This window comes from Euphorbia lathyris, chromosome 4, assembly GCF_963576675.1.
Source record: "Euphorbia lathyris chromosome 4, ddEupLath1.1, whole genome shotgun sequence".
In the NCBI taxonomy this organism is placed as follows: domain Eukaryota; kingdom Viridiplantae; phylum Streptophyta; class Magnoliopsida; order Malpighiales; family Euphorbiaceae; genus Euphorbia; species Euphorbia lathyris.
The window spans coordinates 3,147,872-3,163,580 of NC_088913.1; the positions used below are offsets into that span (position 1 = coordinate 3,147,872).

Sequence of the window (15,709 nt, forward strand, 5' to 3'; positions counted from 1 at the left end):
TAGTGTGCTTATTTTCTTAATTATATCTAAAGTAAGTAACTATCAACTACCTCTATATATATATATATATATATATATATATATATATCATTCTATATTTCTAGAAAAACAAATTTGTATTGGGATTGTTACCATGCATTTGATTAAGTGAGGTTTTATGATTTAGTTTTAATATAAATTTTGACTATGTTCAAGAATATATACATATATGGCTTTGCATGCAAATTTCAACCTATAATACTATACATATATGTATACATGATTTGGGTTTTATTTTGATGAATTTAGTATATTTGATTAATAATTGTGTAAGATTTGATATTTTAAAGGGAAGTGTATTGAGAAATTTTATTGATAATTGATTTATAAACAAAGGTAAAAAAAAATATACATTATTTCTGTTTTTGGATTTGAGTATATGTGATATGTTGATGAATTTGAGTATACTTGGTTAATATTTGTATAAGAATTGATATTTTGAAGGATGAAATTGAAGAAAAGTACTTGAAAAACTCTATGATATTGATTTATGAGTTATATATATATATATATATATATATATATATTTCTGATTTTAAGTCATTTATGAAATTATAATATTTTTAGTATCCATCAATAGTAATCTGGATAGGTGGTTTTTATTAAAAACCGTAGTTAGTGAGAAATACGGTTTGTGTATATAGCTGAAAGATCTATCGGGTATGGCAAAGAAGCGTTGAGTAAGACCATGCGGGTTAGGCAAAATTATGAGATATCTCGATTCTATTATATTGTGGGATTGATACATACGAGGATTATCTCTCGGATGGATACGGCTTGTGAAGTATTTATTGATATACGATTTGTGAAGTATTTATTGATATACGGTTTATGAAGTATTTATTGATATACGGTTTATGAAGTAACTATTGATTTAAGGTTGATTTGAGTAAATGGCTAATTGCAAACCTATTTATTTGTATAGTAGAGATTTTAAAGAAATGAATATATATAGCTATTTTGAACATGAGTTTTATATTAAGTATTTTAATACATTGATTTACGTTTTGGCTATGTATGGTATTTTGAGAAATGATAGCAAACTTGATATTTTAAGTTGCAGATTTTGTTAAGAGTATCATTGGAGTATTTTATTATGGTTTAATCCATCATTTTTAAGAATATAAATTTTATATGATGCATTTTGAAAATTAAACTATGGATATAGTTATTTTGAGTATAAGTACTTTATGTAGTTGATAATTGTTTACTGAGATTTTTGTCTCACGTTTTTAAATGTTTTAATGTTTTAGACGAGAAAGAGCAAGGTATAAGAGAAGTTACTGGTTGATAGACAATGTTGAAGTATCAAGTCATCGATTTTGTCTTTATTATGATATTTGCTTTTCATTTGGAGATTTGATTGTATTGGGTAATAATTTGAGACTTGAATGTAGTAGAAATATGAATTTATTTTATAATATATCTAAGAGAAATTGTTGAAAAGTGTGATATTTATGATATTTGGATAATTTTGAGACTACTAAGTGTTGATTGTGAACTTTCTATTTCACGTCGATCCCGATTGAGGTCGTTTAGGGTCGGGTGTGACAGAACTTTACCCATTTAACATTGTGGTCACTGAACTTCAATTCTTAACAGTATAGTCACTCAACTTTACGCTTTTTAATACTGGTGGCCACTCAACGTCTCAAAATAAAAAATTCGAAGGGTTAATGATATTATAAGGAACTTTAACTATTGAAAATTTTCGTTTTGAGGTCATTTATGTGTTTTTTAGTTAGGAGAGAGAGATAATTTGTAGAGAAAGAAAACTCCAAAAATGTGATTTTGGAAAATAAAAATGTGGTTTTATGGTAAATGTGGTTCTGAACAACTTTAATTCTTGAATATATTTTTTTTGAGGTCGTTAACGGTCATTTTGAAGAATTAGTTAAAATTCAATGGCTACCGGTGTTAAAAAAGTATAAAGTTTAGTGGCCAAATGTTAAAATGAGTAAAGTTTAGTGGCCATGGGAGTAATTTACCCAAAAATAAGAGGGTCATGTTCCTCAAGAAATTGTATTTGACAAATGACAAAAAAAAACAAAAGTGAAGAGAACTTTATCATTTTCCAGGATGGAGGGTTTGGAGTCACATGGTCAATTTGGGCTAATGTGGAAATTAAGACATTCAAGATGCTAAATGTAAAGAGACAAAAAAGGCTACTGTACTTTGACAACGAGAAAGAGAAAAGAGTTAAGTTGCAAAAATATCTTATGGGGTGTTTGTTAGGGGATATAGGAGGTGGGATAGGGATAAAAAAAACACGAGATAAGTTATCCCGTATTTGTTTGGGAGATAGAAAAGTGAGACAGATGAGGGATAAGGATAAAGATTGGGATAGGGATAAGGATAAATAGTTGGGATAAGAATAAAATATGATAGTCAAGAATTATTATTCAATGTTTGGTATGTGGGATAGAGATGGGGATAAAATAATACATTTTACTATTTTAACCTTATTTAAACTACGTAACATTAATTTGAGAGATAAGATGGACTTTTCCATCCTATTAAAATCGCAGGAGCTTATCCCACCTCCTTATACCACCCCCCTCCTGGGTATAGGATTTGAGGGATAAGAAGTTTATCCCTCATCCGTCTCACTCTTCTATCTCCCAAACAAACACGGGATAACTTATCTCGTGTTTTTTTATCCCTATCCCACCTCCTATATCCCTTCTAACAATTACCCCGGGTGGTATAAGGAGGTGGGATAAGCTCCTGCGAATTTAATAGGATGGAAAAGTCTGTCTTATCCCTCAAATTAATATAGAAAATGCCCCTAACGTTTACAGTCATGAGCAATTTTACCGTATATCTAAAATGGTGCAATTTTACCCATAAGGTTGGCAAATTTGGTTAATTTCAGACATTATTATAAAACACAAATATTTTATTCTTTATTCTGTATCAATTGCATATCGGTTAGTTTTAAAAAAAAAGATTTCATATTTTTTTTGTGATTTAATATATATTAATTCGATGAAATATTTGAAAAAAAATTCCAATTCGTATAAAAAACAGTATATTTTATTTATTTTATTTTATTTGAAACTTTTCACGTCTAATCATATGTTTGTGATTTGTTACTAATGATGATAAAATTGACGCACGTTTAAAGTAGATGACAATGTTCATGACTGAGAAGACATTTTTTATGAATTATTTCTCAAATTAACTAAATTTGTCAAAGTTACGGGTAAAATTGTTCTTGACTGCTAACGTTAGAGTATAATTATACTATTTTAGATGTTAAAATAAAATTACTTCTGACTATAAACGTTGGGTATATTTTCGCATCTTATCCGGTACTGTAAGTCTGTAAGGCTGAATTTATAGTTGTATCTCCTAAAAATAGAATCTTATCTAGATTTCATATATAATGGGTAAATTACACCCATGGCCACTGAACTTTACCCATTTTCACATTATGGTCACTGAACTTCATTTCTTCCCGGTATGGCCACTGGACTTTACACTTTTTAACACCGGTGGCCACTTAACGTCTCAAAACGACCCATGACGGCTAAAAATAAAAAATCCAAAGCGTTAATGATATTTTAAGGAACTTTAATTCTTGAAAATTTTCGTTTTGAGGTCATTTAGGTGTTGTTTGGTTAGGAGAGAGAAAGTGAATTTTTAGAGAGAGAAAGCTCCAAAAAATATGATTTTAGAAAATAAAAAATGTGGTTTCATGGTAAATGTCGTTCTGAACAACTTTAATTCTTGAATATTTTCATTTTGAGGTCGTTAACGATCGTTAACGGTCATTTTAAGAAGTTAGTTAAAATTGAGTGGTCGTCGGTGTTAAAGAGTGTAAAGTTTAGTGGCCATACCAGGAAGAAATGAAGTTCAGTGGCCATAATGTGAAAATGGGTAAAGTTCAGTGGCCATGGGTGTAATTTACCCCATATATAATCCTATTTTTGCCATTTGGCATTTTAATTCAGAAACTTACTAGAAATTACAAAAGAAAAAGAAAAGTATTAATCCCTCTTAATATAAAGGGACAATTACAAAACTAGCACCTTTTTGGGAGTTAGTTTTCATTTTTAACACACTTTCAAAATCTCACCAAAACTAACACATTTCATTAACTAATTTCCAACCTTACCCTCATCTCTAACCTTTTAATAACGTTGTCTTCCCCCCATTTTTCTCTTTTCGTCCCTCTCTCTCTCTCTCTCTCTCTCTCTCTCTCTCTCTCTCTCTCTCTCTCTCTCTCTCTAAAGAACGGGATCAATTTACAGCTAACGATCAACAATCAATCCAACCCATAGTGTGTGCTTCAAGATTTTATACACAATCATGTAAGTTTTTCATGAATTTACAATATTTAAAGCTTCGTCCTATTCATTGTTGATGTATCGGTTTGTTTCTTTGAAACCCAATGTATATCGTTGTTGTCGTCTATTCATGCTATTACTGTTCGTGCGAAACCCTAAAGTCAGTGACATCAATGTAAGAAGATGCATTTGATTTGGAACTTCAATCTGCGATTTTCTCGACAGTGTCGATTATTGTCGATACTGTCGATATGAATGTCGATAATGTCGATATGAATGTCGATACAAGATTCATATCGACATACAGGACTGTGTGATTTTCCATTCTAAATCATAAAATTCAAACACAAAGCACATAAAACATAAAGATAATTTTTATATTATATATTAAAAAGAAAGAAAGAAATACATAAAACATTAAAAAACAAAAAAAACAAAAACAAAAAAAACACAATTATTGGTACTCAGGACCCATTAACACCTCAGTGTAGTCCTTCTTGGCCTTCGCCAAGTCCCGCTTGAGGCGCCTTACTGTCCTCCTGAGCCGCCTGTTTTGGGCCATGACTGACTCCAGAAGGTCAGAGGTCTCTTCTGCAGCCCAAGACATGGTTTGTGCCATGCCCCTCATGAACCTGACAATTTCGTCCGTGTCTCCATCACGGAAGGAGAGGACGAAAGAAGCCATGAGTTCTTCGAACTCAGGCATAGGATGAGGTGGTGGTGGCGACTGTGGTGATCCCGGTGGTGACGCTACCATTGTTTACAGATAAACTTGAGAACTGAAGAGTTTACTAGGAATGAATAATAAAGTATGAACATGTAATGAGTCTATTTATAGATGAAGGAATTGTAATATGCATAGGGAATCTCAACAGACTATAGAGTGATATTCGAATAAGAGTGACATTCGAAGAAGAGTGAAAGTCAAATTAATCATTACCTGCATTTAATGCTCACTAATAGAGTATTCCAGAAAAACGTCTATTCATATTCCGTCGATATATGTCGATATGTAAGCCGTATCGACATTCATACCGACAATACTTTGCAGATACGTGCCTATATCGACATATATCGACGTATTTGAGCAACATTACACCCATGGCCATTGAACTATACTCATTTTCACATTATGGCCACTGAACTTCATTTCTTCCCGGTATGGCCACTGAACTTTACACTTTTTAACACCGGTGGCCACTTAACGCCTAAAAACGACCATTGACGGATAAAAATAAAAAATCCAAAGCGTTAATGATATTCTAAGGAACTTTAATTCTTGAAAATTTTCGTTTTGAGGTCATTTAGGTGTTGTTTGGTTAGGAGAGAGAAAGTGAATTTTTAGAGAGAGAAAGCTCTAAAAATGTGATTTTCGAAAATAAAAAATGTGGCTTCATGGTAAATGTCGTTCTGAACAACTTTAATTTTTGAATATTTTCATTTTAAGGTCGTTAACGGTCATTTTGAGAAGTTAGTTAAAATTGAGTGGCACCGGTGTTAAAAAGTGTAAAGTTCAGTGGCCATACTGAGAAGAAATGAAGTTGAGTGGCCATAATGTGAAAATGGGTAAAGTTCAGTGGCCATGGGTGTAATTTACCCGATTTTTTTTCTACCATTGGATGATGATTTTGTTTTTTTCCACCATTGGATTAATTTTCTATCTCATCATTCAATGGTGAAAAAAACAAAGTAACCATAACTTGCACCTGTGATTAAAATTGCTCTTAAGGTTATTTTTATACGCTGTCCCGATAATAAATATTGTTTTTTTGGGTGACATTTTTGATGATTTAATGATTTTGATTTTGTTTAATTGCAGGAACAACAAGTGCAGGAAAACCAGCAATTTGTTTGGGGAAATGTTCAAAATTTCCAGACTGCAATAAGGTTTGCCATGTGAAAGGATATGGTAGACGAGGAGCTTGTATGGGTTTTGTTGGTGCTCCTTTAAATTGTTGTTGTGTTCCTGCCTGAGTTTTGAATGCCTTTATTATGATATATATTTGTCTTATAATAATGATAATAAAATGTATGACATATGTTCATCAATTTGGTACTAATGGATTTTAGGGTCCGTTTGGTATGCCGTAATGCAATGTAATGTAATCAAGGTCGTAATGTAATCAAAGTTGTAATGTAATAGAATGGAATTGTGATTCTATTACCATGTTTGGTTGACAATTAAAAAGAAAATGATGGATTGTAATTACCATTACAATACTTATATTTTCCTAATTAAATGTAATCATAAAATTTTATTTACATAATTAAAATCAACGAAAAATATGAAAAGCACGGAAAATGTGAAAAATCGAATAGAAATCAAATGCAAATTTAGATTAACCGAAATCAATAAATTAGTATATAATTTTTCTCTTTTTCATATATATTTTTTTTTTACATTTTTCTCATTTCTTTTAGTTTCCATTTTCAACATTTTTCACCGTTTTTCTATTTTCTCCTTTTTCCGCTTTTTCGTTTTTTTCTCATTTTTCGCATTTTTTTTTTGTTTTTTCGTTTTTTTTCTTCTCGTTTTCAATTTTCATGTTTTTCTACTTTTTGCGTTTTTTACAAGAATGAGACGTAAGATTGAGATGTGAGATTTGAGAAATGAGAGGTTGGATGACAATGTAATGAGAATTCAAGTCATTTTTCTATGTAATGGGGATTACAAGATTTATTTAACAAAATTTAACTCAATGTTTTCTCATTCCATTACAATAAAATTATAAGATGCAACCAAACATGGTAATCAGCCTTCAATGTAATGACCATTCCATTACGAATGTCATTACATCTTACCAAACGGAACCTTAATGTATCTTTAAATTTATGAGATGAGATGATTAAAAATTCGGTTTTGATATATGCAGCACTTTGGGTTGTATATAAGCATTAAATACCATAGAATATTCTTTTGTATTTTCAAGATGTATATTTATTTATTTTTTTGAAAGGGCAAGATGTATATTTATTATGCATTGAACTTCTTTTTTTTTTTTGGTAGGAAAGGAAAGAAAAAAAAACAAACAAACAAACCAACTCAACCCGGGATCAGCCTAGGAAAACTGACCCCCACCACATCCTCCAAGATCAAAGAAGAAATGAAGCCCGGTGAAGAAGAAAAGGTAGAAAGACCCAACAAACCAGAGTGTCCTTCCATTGCAAGACGGTCCGCGACGCGGTTCTGCTCCCTATAAATATGAACAAACTTAATAGACTCAAAGGAGGACCAATCCTTTTAATGCCTCTAATAATATTCAAGCTATTCTGACAAACAGACTTGCCCTCAAAAATCATTTTAACCGCTTCTTGGTTATCTGACTCAACCAGAAGCTTCTTCACCCCTAAATCCTTAGCCAGCTTCAGGCCAGAGAGAATCCCCCAAAGCTCTGCAGAAAAGGAAGAACCAATACCCAAATTCTGAGAGAAGAAACCCACCTGCCTCCATCGTCTCTAAGGACCCCTCCTGCAGCAATTCTCCCGTCTCTCAGACAAGAACCATCAGTGTTGAGCTTAACCACACCTTCACTCGGCCTATACCAGCCTAAAAGATTGACCTCCTTCCTCTGAACCACCCTAGCTAAGGGGTCCTCACCAAAACTCTCAACCCAGGTACTAATCTTCTTAGAAAAGAAATCAAGGACATTTGGCATAGAAACCACTCCTCCTCCAAAGATCTTCTCGTTCCGTCACCTCCAAATTTGATGGCACACCGCCACAAAAAGAAGAACACATTGATTCCCAGACAGAAGAATCTCATTAATACCATCAACAAACCAATTATTTTCAGAATGGGCTAAAAAGGAAGGAAGCACATCCCTAGGGAGAATTCTTCTCCAAACCTCTAAACTTTTCTCACAATCCCTGAGAGCATGGCACAACGTCTCCTCAAACCCTCTGCATTATGCATTGAACTTCTAAATACACCAAAATTCATTTAATATAATCATAAATTCTTTTATATTTTCTATATCTGCATTAATTTTTTACTTTTTATTTTTTTTAAAAAGATATCTGTATTTATTATTTCGACATGTTATTTGTAACTGTGTTAGTAACAGAATAAAAGTTACAAATAACTTGTCGAAATAATATAGTTACAAATACCCTGTCGAAATGATAATGTTTAAGTCTGACAGATAAAAGTTAAACATAAAAAACTACATACAACCCGTCAAAATACAATTAACTGCTTTATTTTATCGACGAACTTCTTTGGAATATCTGATGTGATAGTCAAATAACTGTCAAATTAGTAAGTTCAATTTTTCTGTCAAAATACAATTAACTGCTTTATTTTATCGACGAACTTTTTTGGAATATCTGATGTGATAGTCAAATAATTGTCAAATCAGTAAGTTCAAATTTTTTGCTGGATAAAATTAAACTTACTTGACATTGTTAGGGGTAAAATTGCACAAATTCATAGTTACGGGTAAATCTGCATTTTTTAGAAAAAGTTAGATTTCCAATATATAATAAATATAGATATCTTTTTAAAAAATTAAAAATTAATACAGATATAGAAAATATAAAAGAATTTATGATTGCATTAAATGAATTTTGGTGTATTTAAAAGTTCAATGCATAATAAATATATATCCTTGAAAATACAAAAAGAATATTCTATGGTACTTAATGCTAAAATTATATGTTATTCTTACCAATCAACAATAATTAGATTTCTAATATTCTTTTTTATCAAGGTCTAAAAGGGTAAATTACACCCATGGCCACTGAAACTTTGCTCTTTTTAACATTATAGTCACTGAACTTCAATTCTTAACGGTATGGTCATTGAACTTTACACTTTTTAACATTGGTGACCACTCAATGCCTCAAAACGCCCGTTCACAGTCTCAAAATAAAAAATTCGAAGAGTTAATGATATTCTAAGGTTTGAAAATTTTCGTTTTAAGGTCATTTAAATGTTGTTTGGTTAGAAGAGGAAGAGTGAATTTTTAGAGAAATAAAGCTCCAAAACATGTGACTTTGGAAAATGAAAAATGTGATTTCATGGTAAATATCGTTCTACACAACTTTAATTCTTGACTATGTTCATTTTGATGTCGTTAACGGTCATTTTGAGGAGTTAGTTAAAGTTGTGTGGCTATCGGTGTTAAAAAATGTGAGTTTTAGTTGTCATACTGTTAAGAATTGAAATTCAGTGGCTAAAATGTTAAAATATGTAATGTTCACTGGCAACGAGTGAAATTTACCCATGTCTAAAATGTTTAATATATTACTGACAAACAAAAAATAATGTATCAAACTGCTCTAGTTTATCGATAAACTTGTTTGAAAAGTGATCTTGTTTGTAACATTATGATTATCATTTCAAGCGTTATGGTTAAATTTAAACTTCTTAAAAAACGTTAGGATCAAATTTCATCTTTATCTCTAATTTTTATTTATACAAATGGATATAAAGAACATATTTTTACACATAACATACTGTTTAATTCCCTTATTTTAAAAAACACATTATCCAGTCGATATAAACAATGTCAATGTGCATCAAATCATTCTTTATTCAGCAAGTATCAAAATGACTTCATTCCTATTTTATTGATTTATGCATCAATGACATTGTTCTTAGGGATAATTACAAATCTAGCCCAATTAAGAGGGGCCTTTTACATATCTAACACACTTTGCTTCCATCTTACCAAATTAGACACTTTCAACCATTTTGGACAAAATTACTCTTAGTTCTATTCAATCATCGATCTACTTCTTCCGCTTCTTCTTCTTCTTCTTCTTCCGTTTCTTCTTCCGCTTCTTCTTCTTCTTCTTCTTCTTCCTTGGTTCATCTTCTTCAATTTCTGATACCAATCATTAGCGATTTTTGAGATTATTGACGTATTATGTTCAATTTCCCGTAGAAATGGTATGTTTTTATCTTATACGCTTGCTTTTCTCGTTGGTCTTGCCTCTTTCTTCATCTGTAATGGTATCGTTTCAATTTCCTCTATTTTCCACATTTTTTTTCAATTTTCCTCCATTGCTATCGCATTTGTGACGAAATTTATCGCATTTCGTCACAAATGCGACAAGAGTTGTAATGATTGGTATCAGAAATTGAAGAAGATGAACCGAAGAAGAAGTTGAAACGAAAAAGAAGAAGAAGAAGAAGATCGATGATTGAATAGAACTAAGGGTAATTTTGTCCAAAATGATTGAAAGTGTCTAATTTGGTAAGATGGAAGCAAAATGGGTTAGATATGTAAAAGGCCCCTTTTAATTGAGCTAGATTTGTAATTAGCCCTTGTTCTTACTAGAACAAACATTTAAGATACTAATCAAATCAAAGAGTTGCTACACAGACAAGTGAACACAACATTTGAATATATTATCTTTTCATGTAAATTCGTTTAAAAAATTAATACAGTTATAAAATGGAACATTTTTTAATTTTCAGTAACGTATGATTAAAATTGATCTCATTTGAAAACGTTAGGATTAAATTTGGACCATTTTATACATTAAAGCCAAATCTGCATCTCTCCAAAACGTTAGAGTCAAATTTGACATTTGTCCCTTTTTTTTATGTATATATACATATTATCATATATTTGTCAAGAACTAATTTTATTGCTCTAGTGTAAAACTTCTCAAAATTACGCTAGATTCCGACTTCAAAAGGTAAGCTTAGGTCTACAAAAGTAAGATTAGGTCGTTTTGTACAAACTTAGGGAAATTTATCTCCTATCATATATTAATCAAGTTGGTAATTAAATACAAACTCAATGAGCTAATTAACCGTCCCCATAAATAAGGGGACCCAAATCATCCATGGTGAGGTAGTTCCGACGGCCGAGGGGAGTCTATACCCCTTCATGCAAAGGCGATAAAAGGTCCAATTTTACACATGCATGCGTAAATACAATTTTTGCTAAATCGAATTCACTCAAAAATGTACACTAAGGAAATGTTACGGTCAAATTTGGCTATTATCCCTTTTTTTGTGTATATATACACGTTATCATCTCTAGAACATTTTTATCAAACTTCTCAAAATTACGCTAGATTCGGACTACAAAAGTAAGATTGTGTCATTTTGTACGAACTTAGGGAAATTTTGTAACTAAATACAAACTCAATGAGCTAATTAACCACCCCCATAAACAGGGGGACCGAAACCATCCATGGTGGGGTGGTTCCGATGGCCGAGGGGAGTCTATGCCCCTTCAGGCTCCCGTGTTTCCGCCCCCGAACATGCCCTTGCTACACAGGGGAGGTTTGATGCTCACATAGGTAAGACTCAGCTAAAGCAGTGTGTAAAGCAGCACCAATTGGAAGAACATCCTCATCAAGAAAGAAGTAAGGTGAGTGTGGTGTGTGTATTGAACCTATTTTTTCATTTCTAATTCCAATACTTAGCATTATTCCAGGAATCAACTCTTGATAGAATGCAAAATCCTCACCAGCCATCACTTTTGAACCTTCCTTCACCTTATCTCGGCCGAGAAGACGACTGCCGATTCTCTGAACATGCGAATTCAAGCTTTCATCGTTCACAACTGCTGGATACGGAGGATATTCTTCTTTCTCCATGTTAATGTACGCCTTACAACGGTGCACAGCTGCTTGCCCTTCAATTACCTGCATTGCAGTTCATAATATATACCATTACCATAGTTGTTAGAATCGTCGATTCAATCCGAATCTATCTGATTTCGAGTCGTATCTATGTACGACTCGAAATCATAAAGAATCGGATATGAATCGGCCGAATCGGCCGAGTCCATTGATTCAGTCGATTCATAAACTCCACTACAAAAAAATATGTTTTTAATTTTTAAAGAGTAAAAAAGGTGTGCGCAAAACTAAAACTAATTAAGTTATGGAATACAAGTAGGCAACTCACTAGACTTTACAGATTCCAACTCCTCCTTTCTTCTGTTTCTCTTTTTCTTTTCGTTTTCTCTTCTATTTCTTTCATTCTTTTCAATTGTTCTTCTCTATTCTTTTCGTTCTCCTCAACTTCCTGTCTCTGTTTTCTTTTCGTGCATTAGATTTGAATTTTAAATTAAATGTTTGGTTGATAACTTGATATAATTTCTATTTCGATATTAAATCGCATTTTTAGACTAATATTTAAAGTTAAAAATGGTTAATATTTTATTTTTTATAATATTTTGAATTTGATCCGAATCTTATGATTCAGTTCGATTAACGAGTCCTGATTCACAAAAGGAAGATTTCGAGTCACGAGTCGAATCTCGATTTAACAACTATGACCATTACTGAATCGTTATACATGACCTGTCTGATTTTAACTATAGAATTCAAAAGTGAAATCAATAGCTAATTAATCTCCTATTGGATTTGTTATTGATAATTGTAGATCTCTTCTGAGTAATAGGTTCTATTTCAGTTTGTTCGGTTAGAGGTTAGAGGGTTCGCGAATCAAGCAGCTCTTTTACTAGCTAGAGCAGCTGATTCTTCAAAATCGAGATTTAGTTCTACACACCGTTTTTAAAGGCGCACCTACACTAAGCTCAAGGTAGTGAAAAGTCTTGTTTGGGGGCTTTCATTCAGGCCCCTCTCAATCTTATTCATAGTTGGGAAGGGGCCAGATGAAAACTCCTTTTTGGCGAGTTGCTTCGTCAATAAACTAAAGTCAGCTCGAAGACATTCGAACTAAAGATTTGTTTTAGTTAACGGGCGGGCTCCTTTTCTTCCCTCTTTATTCAATTCAAAAGCTCTTTCGCTCCCCTCCTTGATTGCACAAGGCAAGGCGCAGTTTAAAAGGCTGTCGCCTTGTGCGCCTCACATGGGCTTCGTAGCCTGAGTTAAGGCGCGCTTCGTGTTCCTCAGGCGCCGGCCTTAGTGCATCTTGCACCTTTAACAACTATGGTTCTACAATTGCCCACCCACCCCTTTTAATGTAACTGATAATTTAATTTGATGGATACAGTGTTTTTACTTACCTCTCTCAACCTCCGCTGCAGTCGATGCAAGCCCTCAGTCGTGAGACTCCTCAAAGTTCCCCCAAATTCAACATATGGCGGAATGACATTCAGCGATGAGCCGCCTCTGACATAAGTAACAGATAGCACCTACAGCAAGAAACGAACTACACTAAGACAGCAGACATAAGCAAGGTGATTATAATCTCTAAAAGCTTTGGTTAACATTATACGACATTTGAATGAACCCCGAAACACACAAGATTGAAAAGTAAAATGCTACAGAAGTTAACAAAAGGGTAATCGGAGAATACTTGGCTGTTGAGGGGATCCGCTTCTCGTGAGATGAGTTGTTGCAATGCTAGAATAGCAAATGAGACAGCAATTATTGGATCAACATTATTATGAGGTTCAGCAGCATGACCGCCTCTGCCTTCGATTTTAGCTTCAAAAAACGAAACAGCAGCTAATACCGATCCAGATAACGATGCTATGGTTCCAGTAGGCAAATTGCTACTAATGTGCATTGCAAAAATTGCTTCAGCATCACCTAGTGCACCTTCTTTTATCATATGAGATGCACCCGCACCTCCCTCCTCAGCCGGTTGGAAAAGGAGTCTCACCGTTCCCTTGAAAAGCATATATGATATAGACTAAACTTAGATTCCCTGTTATGCTAACAGATATTAAAAATAGAGTAGACAGTCTTAATAAATATCTGAAATGCAATCGGACAGAAAAAGAACGCAGTGGAATAGATTAACAACTTTTCTAAGAACAATCAATTGTAGCTACTTTGTCCACTCAAATTTCTTTGATCAATCAAACCAAAGATCAAACTGATACATGCTAAAATTTTGGTTCAGATTTAGTTAGGTCCTATACACTCAATTATCGGATGATCAAGCCCCTGACTAATGAATCTGTGACCTCCTAAGACTCGAACCAACAACTTTTACCGTTGCGCCAAGGCTCGCACAGAGGGATTGGATCTTAAAAAAAAATTGTTAGGATCCAAAATCTCAACTCCATATTAGATCATATTTTCTTCCCAATTTTAACCAAAATTGTGAACTTCAAAATTTACAGACATAATTCCTTAACTGAAAAAAATCACAAAAAAAAAAGGTTTTTTTTCTTTTGACCACTTCTAAGGGGACATCTAGGCGGACTCTATGCGCCCCTAGGCAGCCTCCATATGGTCTAGACGATACTTAAGTGGCCAAAAAAACAGGTAGTAAACCAAAAAAACACCAAGAGGGCTTAGGCGGTATAAGCTACCCAAGCGGCCAAAAAACAACCAGCGAACCAAAAAAACGCCCAGGGGCCTAGGCATCCTCCAAGCGGCCAAGGTGCTAACCAAACGGCCAAAAAAGGTCAGTGAAACAAAAAAAACGCCTAGGACAGCCCGGTGCGTTACGCGTCCCCCGCTAAGCAAGGGGTCCCACCACCACAAAGGTGTACTGGGGGACAAGCCATCCCTTCCAATGTTTTTTTTGGCAAAATGACACTTCTAGACTCGATCCTGTGATCTCTGGTTCACATGACAACAACTTTTCCAGTTGCCCAAGGCTGGCACTCAACCAAGAAAAATGCCTAGCGGTAAAAAAAATCGGATTGAATCAAAATCGCCTAAGCGATCCAGGCCGCTGTTTTTCAACGCTGAATCAAAGCATTAAATTCGACCCAAAATGAATTTCAAATATGAATATCAAATATGAATTGAACAAGTTTAAATCAAATCTAAGATGATTTTAGGACTAATTTAAACAAACAAAATGAGATAAAAGTTCATAAAACCAGTTCGTAAAGATGAGATTAACTGACCTTAAGTTTATGCTTACGCTGATTAAGTAACTTCGCAGCACCGAGAAGCATTGTAGTGTGAGCATCGTGTCCACAACCATGCATTTTACCCTCAATTTTGCTCTTGTGCTCCCACATCACCAGCTCCTATTCTTATTGTTTAAATCGTAATTAAAATTTTGGAGAGGAAGAGCATCAATCAACAAATGAAACAACAATAGAGAAAAGTAAGTAAAATAAAACTTACCTGGAGAGGAAGAGCATCCATGTCGGCACGGAGAGCAACAACAGGCGGAGAACCAGAGCCGATTTGAGCAACAACACCTGTTTTAGCAACTGGATATTGGTAAGGGATGCCGAGTGTGTCGAGTTGGGAGCGAATAAGAGCACTGGTGTTGTGTTCTTCGAATTTGAGTTCTGGATTTTCATGGATTTTTCTCCTGATTAATACTAACCAATCCTTATCTTCTTCAGCTGAATCTATGAGCTTTTCAAAGTAGGTCGAGCTTGAATCGCAATTACACAATATTCTGTCAACGCCGAAGGAAATCAGAATGAGAAGAAGCCAAGTTCCCACCATTTCGATCATCGTCAATCGAAACTTTCCTTTCTTAAATTCAGAAGTCAAAACCAATTCAACCTTTTTCAGAGGAA

General features: G+C 33.7%; 1 protein-coding gene across 1 annotated transcript; it reads right to left on the reverse strand.

The window, feature by feature from the left end:
* Window positions 1-11,239: 11,239 nt before the first annotated feature.
* LOC136227402 (IAA-amino acid hydrolase ILR1-like 5) lies at window positions 11,240-15,686 on the reverse strand. Its single transcript, XM_066016051.1, has 5 exons — window positions 15,303-15,686; window positions 15,077-15,202; window positions 13,564-13,878; window positions 13,271-13,399; window positions 11,240-11,939 (listed from the first exon to the last, which is right to left on the reverse strand). The coding sequence occupies exons 1-5, from the start codon at window positions 15,642-15,644 to the stop codon at window positions 11,562-11,564; spliced, it is 1,290 nt and encodes a 429-aa protein (XP_065872123.1). The 5' UTR covers window positions 15,645-15,686; the 3' UTR covers window positions 11,240-11,561.
* Window positions 15,687-15,709: the final 23 nt, after the last annotated feature.